Source organism: Grampus griseus (assembly GCF_964374135.1).
Source record: "Grampus griseus genome assembly, chromosome: 11".
NCBI classification, from domain to species: domain Eukaryota; kingdom Metazoa; phylum Chordata; class Mammalia; order Artiodactyla; family Delphinidae; genus Grampus; species Grampus griseus.
Genome location: NC_139005.1, coordinates 6,919,305 through 6,929,519, shown reverse-complemented (window position 1 = coordinate 6,929,519; position 10,215 = coordinate 6,919,305). Strand labels below are relative to the sequence as shown.

At 46.0% G+C, this 10,215-nt stretch overlaps 1 protein-coding gene across 1 annotated transcript; it reads left to right on the top strand.

The window, feature by feature from the left end:
• Window positions 1-2,634: 2,634 nt before the first annotated feature.
• Window positions 2,635-4,371, top strand: LOC309829543 (negative elongation factor C/D-like; the record flags this gene model as incomplete). The annotated part of the gene is made up of 1 exon (XM_082665530.1): window positions 2,635-4,371. One exon carries the CDS (start codon window positions 2,635-2,637, stop codon window positions 4,369-4,371), a length of 1,737 nt encoding a protein of 578 aa, XP_082521656.1.
• Between the last annotated feature and the right edge of the window lie 5,844 nt (window positions 4,372-10,215).

Genomic DNA, 10,215 nt, shown 5'->3' with positions numbered 1-10,215 from the left:
CCTAGATAATCCAATAAGCCTGATCTAATTAACTAAGGCTTTAAGAGTAGAGTTGAGGCTTCTCTGAAGAGAACAAATTCTGTCTGTGGAGAGCAGCTTCATCGGTGCCAAAGAGTGCCAGCCTGCCTTTTCTGACGGCTGCCCCAAGAACTTCAGACTTGCCTAGACAGTTCCCACAATCCTGTAAGCCAATTCCTTGCTGTAAATCTCTAATACACATCTCCTACTGGCTCAGTTTCTCTAGTTGATCCCTGATTGATAACACAGGGTAATTAATACTGATCTCTTAGAGTGAGCTGGAAATGTTCCTTTCTCTTCTGTATTTGGGAAGGGTTTAATTATTATTTTCATGTCAGTAGAATTTCCCCGCGAAGTCCTCTGCTTATCTGAACACTTATCAGATACGCTGTTCAATCTAAGAAATTTATTCTGCTGTAAGTGTTCATTTGATTTATCTCAAATATATCTGGGATGTCATTTCACATCAGTATTTATTGACCTACTTCCTAGTGTTTTCATTGCTGCCTTGTATTCCATGGCATAATACATGAGGCTTTTTAGCTTAGCAGAGCTGAGTGTAGATCCTAACGACAAATCTTCCCAGCAGTGTGAGCGTGGGCTGCTCTTTTTCTTGTTTTTCAGGGACTGGGATAGACTGGATAAACCCAGGACTGAGGAGCTTGGGTTCTCTCTGTGCCCCTCCTGTTCTCCAAGGGCCACATCCCCTTGTAAGTTCTCAAGCCTTCTGTGTTTCCTTGGTTTTCTTCACTCTGTCTCATGTTATGTAAACCTTGACCTTTGGAATTTTGTTGAGGAAAAGCAAATGAAACAAACAAAACACAAATGCCCGGGACTGGAGTTGCCTGACCCTATTGCAGTCAGTTACCACAGGCATCCTCAGTGAACAGTAAATTTTCTCCGCTCATACTTACGGATTTCAGTGATAACAGAGTAGGTTCAGCTGCAGCAGAACTGAACAGCTGAACAGGAAGAGAGGCTTTATTATACAGAGAATATGTAATCTTCTGAGTCACAAATGGGGAATGAGCGTGTGTGTGTTATTTATTTTTTTCTGTCTGCCAGCGCTTGGTAGGTGAAGTTAAGCAGGCTGTGTAGACTGTAGCTGATTCGAGAAACCAGATTCCATCTAAAGGGGGCAAGTCCTCCTCAGGTCCAGACAATGGCTGTCCACCTGGGGATTTAGGATCACTCATAACAGATTTTATTTTTCACGTCAAAATTTGAATTTTAACATTGAGCCTCTTGATTTTTTTTTTTTTTTTGCGGTACGCGGGCCTCACACTGTTGTGGCCTCTCCCGTTGCGGAGCACAGGCTCCGGACGCGCAGGCTCAGTAGTTGTGGCTCACAGGCCCAGCCGCTCCGCGGCATGTGGGATCTTCACAGACCGAGGCACGAACCCGTGTCCCCTGCATCGGCAGGCGGACTCTCAACCACTGCGCCACCAGGGAAGCCCAAGCCTCTTGATTTTTAAATGTTGGCTGTAATTCAAGGTTTTGCTTGAAAAAGAACATTTTACAATATAAACAAACTATCTGTTTGCTGCCTTCTGCCCACAATGGCCAATTTTCAGCCTCTCACTTAGTGATCTCATTAATTTCCTGGCTTCAGTGGTCTTCAAAGGGCAGTAGATTCATCCCGTCCAGAGTAGACTTGGGATCTTCTCCACTAAATCACTGTCTGCAGGGGACACTGCTCTGTCTCCCTGGATGGAGCCAGAAACCTGGTGGTCAGTGGCCTCACCCCCTCCCTCCCCACCAGCCCCCAACCTTCAATGGACCCTCAGTATCTCTCAGTGATGCTCACTCCTCCACCTACAGCCCACATCCACTATCAGCCTAATACCTGTCTTCCTACTGCCCCCTTGTCCCCAGTGGCTCCCTTCTCAGCCATTCTCCCTCGGCAGCCACAATCTCTTTCAAAGAAAATCATTTTATGTTAATTCTCTGCTTAAACTATTAGAAAATCTCACCTTTGTTCTTAGCTCAAAAACCAAAACCTTTCACTGTACCTAGAGACAATTGCTTGGCCCATGTATAAGTGTTGAGATTATAGTTAAATGAATAAATATGTAGCAGGAAAAAAATTAATAAAATCAAGAAAGAGAAAATTCTAACTTGAATGGAAGATTCAATGAATGAAGAGGCGTAGCAATAGCATATAAAAATACAAGGCATTTGATCTTAGTCACTAATTTGGAGTCAAAATTTGTTTCAGAATTATTGCTTTTGATCTCTTGAGTGCCAAAGGTTAAAGGGACATGTGATTAGATTTTGACAGAATATATTAGTTGTCTGGAGAAAGTATAGTTTTTCTTAATTTTTAAAAAGAGTAATAATTTTATCTGAGTATACATGCAGCATGTGATCATTATAGAGAAGCATCTCAATTGGCCAATGAAATCACCTCTGGGACATAGGACTCAAATTACAACAAAAGTAGACAGTAGAACTGTCCTCCTATTAATCTATGCAGGAAAATGCATATTCCTATCAAGAAAGATCAGTTTTAAGTACTAAAGCTTTGAAAAGAAGGGGGAACAGATCATAATCCTGTTTCTCTTCCTAAACAGGCAGCCAGGGTAGAGGACGGCGAGGGCCCTGACGGGCGTCAGCATGGACCTGGACCAGGTCGACTTCGGGAGCGCGGCAGAGTTGGGCGGCCAGCAGGAGGGGGGCGATGCACAGGGAGAAGAGGATGCCCAGGTCCAGCAAAAATGCCTGCAGAAATTTTCTACCAGGGATTATATCATGGAACCCTCCATCTTTAACACTCTGATGAGGTATTTTCAGGCAGGAGGGTCTCCGGAGGAGGTGATCCGGCTCTTATCAGACAACTACACAGCTGTGGCCCAGACAGTCAACTTGCTGGCCCAGTGGCTCATTCAGACAGGGGTTGAACCAGTGCAGGTTCAGCAAACCGTGGAAAACCACTTGAAGACTTTATTGATGAAACAGTTCGACCCCCGCAAAGCAGATTCTATCTTTACTGAAGAAGGAGAGACCCCCGTTTGGCTTGAACAAATGATTGCACATTCCACGTGGAGAGATCTTGTTTACCAACTGACTGAAGCGCACCCAGATTGTTTGATGCTGAACTTCACGGTCAAGCTGATTTCCGATGCAGGATACCACGGGGAGATCACCGGCGTGGCGGCAGCCTGCCAGCAGTTGGAAGTGTTTTCTAGAGTTCTCTGTACCTCTCTGGCTACACTTTTGGATGGAGGAGAAGATAACCTTGCAGAAAATCTCCCTCAGTTTGCTAAGATGGTGTGCCACGGGGAGCACACGTACGTGGTGGCCCAGGTCCTGATGTCCGTGCTGGCCCAGGAAGGGCAGGGGGGCTGGGCCGTGCGCAGGATTGCACAGGAGGTGCAGCGCTTCGCCCAGGAGAGAGGCCGCGATGCCAGTCGGATCTCTCTCGCACTGGGCACAGCTGCCTCCTACCCCCGGCTGTGTCAGGCCCTTGGGGCGATGTTGTCCAAGGGGGCCCTGAATCCGGCCGACATCACTGTCCTTTTCAACCTGTTTACCAGTGTGGACCCGCCTCCAGTTGAACTCATCCGGGTGCCGGCCTTCCTGGACCTCTTCATGGACTCGCTCTTTAAACCAGGGGTCAGGATCAACCCGGACCACAAGCACAAGTACATCCATATCTTGGCATATGCAGTGAGCGTGGTGGAGACCTGGAAGAAGGACAGGCGTGTGAGCGTCAATCAAGGCGAGCTGAAGTCAACGGCCAAAGCTGTCGAAACTGTTCACAGTTTGTGTTGCGCTGAGAACAAAGGGGCTTCTGAACTCGTGGCCGAGCTAAGCACCCTCTATAAGTGTATCAGGTTTCCAGTGGCGGCCATGGGTGTGCTCAAGTGGGTGCATTGGAGCGTATCAGAGCCGAAGTACTTCCAGCTGCAGACCCACTGCACCCCCGTGCACCTGGCGCTGCTGGACCAGATCAGCACCTGCCACCAGCTCCTGCACCCCCAGGTCCTGCAGCTGCTGGTGAAGCTCTTGGAGACGCAGCATTCCCAGCTGGACGCGATGGAGCAGCTCAAGCTGAAGAAGACTCTCCTGGACAGGCTGGTGCACCTGCTGAGCCAAGGCCACGTACTCCCTGTGGTCACTTACATCCGCAGGTGTCTGGAGAAGGGGGACACCGACATTTCCCTCATTCGCTACTTTGTGACCGAGGTGCTGGATGTGATCGCACCTCCCTACACCTCTGACTTTATGCAGCTTTTCCTCCCCATCCTGGAAAACAACAGCATCGCTGGCACCATTAAAACGGAAGGTGAACGGTACCCTGTGACGGAGTTTATAGCTCACTGCCGGTCTCACTTCATGCTGGTGGACTGATACAGAGCATCCTCCAGAGCTGGAGCAGAACATTCCAGGAGACCCACTGCGGAAAAACCCTTTCCAGAAGCCATCGATGAAGAGGCCCAGTCAGCATCCTGGCAATGGGCTCTGGAGGGAGGAGGTGGAGAACTTTTGTAAAAAGGAAAATGTTAGCAATGCAAGTGGAGAACTACAATTAGGAACAGTCCCCTTTCCTTGTAAATCCAGGGCTACCCCTAAAATCCTGTTTTCGGTATTCATTTCCCCCAATATTGGAACTAGGTTCCCATTATCCTTCGTGACGTAGCCAACGGGCAGCCCCAGGGTGGTGGAAATTCAGAAAATGGGGCACTTAGATGAACTATTTTCAAAGTTGACTTAAGTTTTCTCACAAGACCTGAACAGTCAGTTCGTATTGCTGTGAATGCTTTCATTCTCCAAGAACAGATAAAAGCCTTTCTGTGGGTGAAACATGTAGATCCCAGTGTTATGTTGTTCTCGTAAATTAGACACTCGTCCTCAAAATAAAAAAATAAATAACTAAAAGTTTTCAAGGCATATGAAATAGCTGCTGTCACCCCAGAGTCAAGAGGCAGGATTAAGCGTAAGTCCGTCACCAGCGTGAGGGATTTTCCTACGTGCGTAACTGAGCACACGCCACTGAACCCACACAGGCAAGTCTAAGTGTGAGACAGGCCGGGACCTGGGACCCTTTGCTGCAGGGCTCGCACCTGGACACACCTCTCCTCCAGCAACAAAATACAAAGAAACTATAAGGGGCTAAAAATCACTGCATGCGTGTATCGTTGGGGCAAATTATGGACAACAAGATACAAAAAGACCGAAACCCCAACTGCCACTTCTGAAGAGCTGGGAGCAAAAACAGGGTGTCCGGAGCAAAAGCGGGGTACTGCGCATGCCCCCTGCACTCACCACCACCAAAGGGGTGGGCATACCCCTAAAGCAGCCCTCTGGCCTGACCCCTGGACACACCTCTACCTTCGCCCCATAGAAGGAACCATCTCGCCCCCTTGGGGAGCAAGCCAGTGAGCGGGGGAAACTTGTTCTCACTCCCTCCTGCTGCAGCAGAGGCCCCCATAAAGCCTTGCCTGAATTTCTTGTTCAGGCTTATTATCAATTTCTATTGATTAAGGAAACCAAGAACCCCAGTCGGTAACAAGGGCAGGTGAACAAAGTCTTTCAAGGAAATATTTACTGTCTCTATTGTGAATTATCAGGAGACAATTACTCTATTTGATACTCGGAGAGATCTAGATGATGGGCAACAATGATACATTGAAATTAGAGTCATTGTAACCAATCCAGTGCTGGACAGTGGGCATCGAAATTTTAGTAATAAACATATTCTTGGTACTTTATATTATTTATTTATTTATTTTGCTGTAAGCATGTTACTTGGTAACATTTTTATTATAAATAATACTTATTATACTTGGAACTTCAATAACTTTAATGTCCTTTTTTTCCAATCAGAGACTTCCTAGAAAATAGAAAATTCAGTCATTTATTTATAAGAGCTTTTGAATGTGTTTCTATAACAATAAACTATATTTTCAGGACTTTTCTTAGGTAAAACTGTCTGGTGCTGAGAAGTTTATCTCTGAAATTCAAGCAGAGCATCTGGGAGAGAAGACCTAGAGAAACACAACCATGGACCTATGTCAACAAGGGCTGGAAGCTGGTGACAACGTCACAAAGTCAGAAAGTTGGAGTCAGGGTGAATTAAGTAGAAATCGAATAATAAGCAAATTCATTGCCTCTTATCTTAGACACTATTCTTACACCTATAACCAAATCACAGAAACTCATTACTAATTCACTCTTAATTTTTAGGCCACACAGGCACATCTAGTTCACCGAGTAACTGGATTCCCCTGAACTACAATGCAAATCAATCTTCGGAGGATGGCATCAAAGACCTGAGCTTGGAAGAAATCATGAATTCAATACTACAAATTTTAGCCCAAGATACACAATATATGGACCATCTGCTACATCTTCAGGGCACAAAGAGACATGAAAAAGGCTTCCTAAACAACTCAGATGCTTCTCAGTCTGCAGGTATTCCATGGAATTATTAATATGATACTTTTCACTAATGTATTTAAACATGCACTGCTATTGCATGAGGGTCAAAGAACATGGAAATATACAGCATAAAATGCAAAAGTCACACTCCCCCTTCATCAGACATTTTATTTCATTCCCCTTTTGTAACCACAGTCACACTGTATGAGTGTCATTCAAACTCTCCTTCCATACCTGCACAATCATTTAAGTACATAATTTTTACATACACAAGATTATAATTTTGAAAACTTGAAATCTGTATAGAATTCTTAAAGTAGGTATAAAATACTTAGGCAATCTTCCAGTGATGAACAATAGGTTAAAAAAAGTAACATTAACTGTAATGTTACAATAAACATACCTTTCCATACAACTTTAACATCGGTGTGATTTTCACAATTCATATGCATGAACCATCTTATACCTATCGTTTTTTTTTGCGGTACGTGGGCCTCTCATTGCTGTGGCCTCTCCCGTTGCGGAGCACAGGCTCCGGACACGCAGGCTCAGCGGCCATGGCTCACGGGCCCAGCCGCTCCGCGGCATATGGGATCTTCCCAGACCGGGGCATGAACCCGCGTCCCCTGCATCGGCAGGCAGACTCTCAACCACTGCGCCACCAGGGAAGCCCATACCTATAGTTTTTGAACTTTCTGAAATGTGCTGACCTTCACCCACTATGGCTAAGATCAGACCTTGTTATCTGGTGTATTTCACACCAGAAATCTCAAACTCCAAATCCCTTTCCTTAACTTTTTTCTCTTCATTCAGCAGTTTCATACTGTCCTTCCACAGCTTCAATGCACCTTATAGAGAACTTGTGATTTGATGCCTCAACTTTTTTCTATCTAGCAGCATCCTGCCGGCCACATTCAGCTCCTTAATGCCTGGATCATGTGGTTAATAACCTGAATTACCATCTTACCACAGTTGTCTTGCCCTTTTGCCTTCCACACACCTGACAAAGTCTCAGTCTTTCAGGAGTCTCAAAATGCCCCTGTCACAAGGCAGTTGAATGTCTGTTGGTAAAAATCAGCTTAAAAAATCACAGACAGGGCTTCCCTGGTGGCGCAGTGGTTGAGAGTCCGTCTGCCGATGGAGGGGACACGGGTTCGTGCCCGGGTCCAGGAAGATCCCACATGCCGCGGAGCGGCTGGGCCCGTGAGCCATGGCCGCTGAGCCTGTGCGTCCGGAGCCTGTGTCCCACAACGGGAGAGTTCCACAGCAGTGAGAGGCCCGCGTACAGCAAAAAAAAAAAAAAAAAAAAAGTCACAGACAGTGCGCCACAACTACTGAAGCCCACGCCCTAGACCTGTGCTCCACAGCAAGAGAAGCCACCGCAATGAGAAGCCCATGCACCGCAACAAAGAGTAGCCCCCGCTCGCCACAACTAGAGAAAACCTGCGCACAGGAATGAAAACCCAAGGCAGCCATACATTAATTAAATTTTAAATTTTTTTTAAAAATCACAGACAATACAGAGAAAATCGGGCTTTCTGGTTGTCTGTATTGATGCCTCAGGAATGGGAGAGGGTCAAATGAGGTCAGAGTTTCTATTGTACGTATAAATTGGTTATTTAGAAGAGTACTTTTGCAGTTTATATGAAAGGCTCGATCAAGGTTATGAATACATTATTCTTCCATCCCTTGGTTTTTATCCCATCTTACATCCTTTTATCAACTTATGCCTTCAATTCAGGCTTCACCAAGGCATTTCTACTCATTCTTTCCTCTCAGTCTACCAACATATTCAAGTCTCTCTGGTCCTAAGAACAAAAACTCCTTGTCTTGCCTTGCCTGCTACCCTAACTCCTTGTATTCTCATATGACCTTCTTTTCCTTTTCACCTTTTTGTTCTTTAAATATATAAGTAAGACACTCCTTGTGGGGGGAAAAGCACGAAGGTAGAGAAAACTCACCTGTGTGCGTGTCATCCAGCTATAATCCCATTAAAGTTTGGTTGCATTTCCTTCTAGGCTACTTTTGGTGAATATTTCAAACAACTTACATACATAGTCTACGTATAATTTGTTTCTTTTCTTTCAAATAAACTACAAATGTGGGACATTTTCAAATCATATAGTGCTTAAGACATTTTTATGGCTGCATAATGTATCACCTATAAATGCATATTTTTAACCTTTGTTTAAATCTCTCGATGGGAATTACTGAGTTCAAGAATAAATTGTTTAAAATTATTTTTCATGTAGCATTATAGAAAGGGTTTAAAAATTTGTCCTCTAACTAGTAATAGATGAAATCAGTCTTTTGTTTACTCTGTTATAATTTTAATAATCATTGACAATAACAGCCAAACTTCTTAAAAGATCTTCCACCAAATGTTTCCAACAATTAGGTGACAGGTACTTGTCTGGTTGCATCAAAATCACCTGAGAGGGGCCTCGTTCCTTCCAAGATGGCCCACACTCTGTCTATGGAGTGTGTATCTCCCTGAATAAACCTTCTTTCACTCTACTATGTCTTGCTCTTGAATTCTTGCCTGCACGAAGCCAAGAACCCACACTTGGCGGCCATCCCAGGGACGCAGACATGACTTGGGAGGTGACCATCCTCTCGCACCCCACTGTCTTTCCTGCAACATCTTTTCTGGCACCCAATGCGGGGCCTCCAAGGCCATAATCTCGATCCGCCTATTGGGCTATGGCTCCCCTCTGAAGGGCGGCTGGGCCTTATCCTGAGCCACGTAGATTCGAGTAGCCCGTTAAGTGGCAGCTGACGTCGCCTGCAGGATCTGCCAGAGACCGGTTCTCTGGCCGTGAAGAAGCGCACTGAGGCCAAGGCATTTCCCCCTCAGTCTTTCTCATTCTCCTATTGCTCTCTCTGGACTTGAAAAGATCCACGCAGACGACTACCAAACATCCAAATTAAGACTGCGCGGCAAGTAATTGACAACTTGGTTGGGTCTAAAAGAACTCCTGCCAGGGGGCTTATCTGGTGGCGCAGTGGTTGAGAATCTGCCTGCCAATGCAGGGGACACGGGTTCGAGCCCTGGTCTGGGAGGATCCCACATGCCGCGGAGCGCCTGGGCCCGTGAGCCATGGCCGCTGAGCCTGCGCGTCTGGAGCCTGTGCTCTGCAACAGGAGAGGCCGCGATAGTGAGAGGCCCGCGGACCGCGATGAAGAGTGGCTCCCGCTTGCCGCAACTAGAGAAAGCCCTCGCAGAGAAACGAAGACCCCACACAGCCAAAAATAAAAAAATAAAATAAATTTAAAAAAAAATCACCTGAGAGGGAATTCCCTGGTGGTCCAGTGGTTAGGATTCTGCGTTTTCACTGCTGAGGGCCCAGGGACTAAGATCCCTGCAAGCCGTGGGCGTGGCCCCCCAAAAATCACCCCAACTGAGCATGACGTGCAACAAGGTTGGGGAGCACCAGGTGACATTTACAATCCCTCATTTCTCTTATCCCATTTACTCCAATCCACTGAAGACCGATGTTGACTGCACTTCTGTTCTGAAATTGCAGTGGCACAGACACTCATTGACTTTCACGTTGTCAAATCCAATGGACTCCTCCGTCCTTAACTTTGCAGCTCACTACCTCTAGTATTCCCAGTCCAACAATTCTTCAATCCTCCTCTCACCTTCCATTCCCCATGACACAAGTTTATATTCCATGCTCTCCTAACAGGACAATCATTTCCTTCCTTAGAGCTCCTTTTCATACTCACCTTGCAAAGTCACCACTCTCTAGATCCTCCATTCATTTCATATTGCACCTGAGCAGCTGAAAAGCACAGCCACACTGGTTG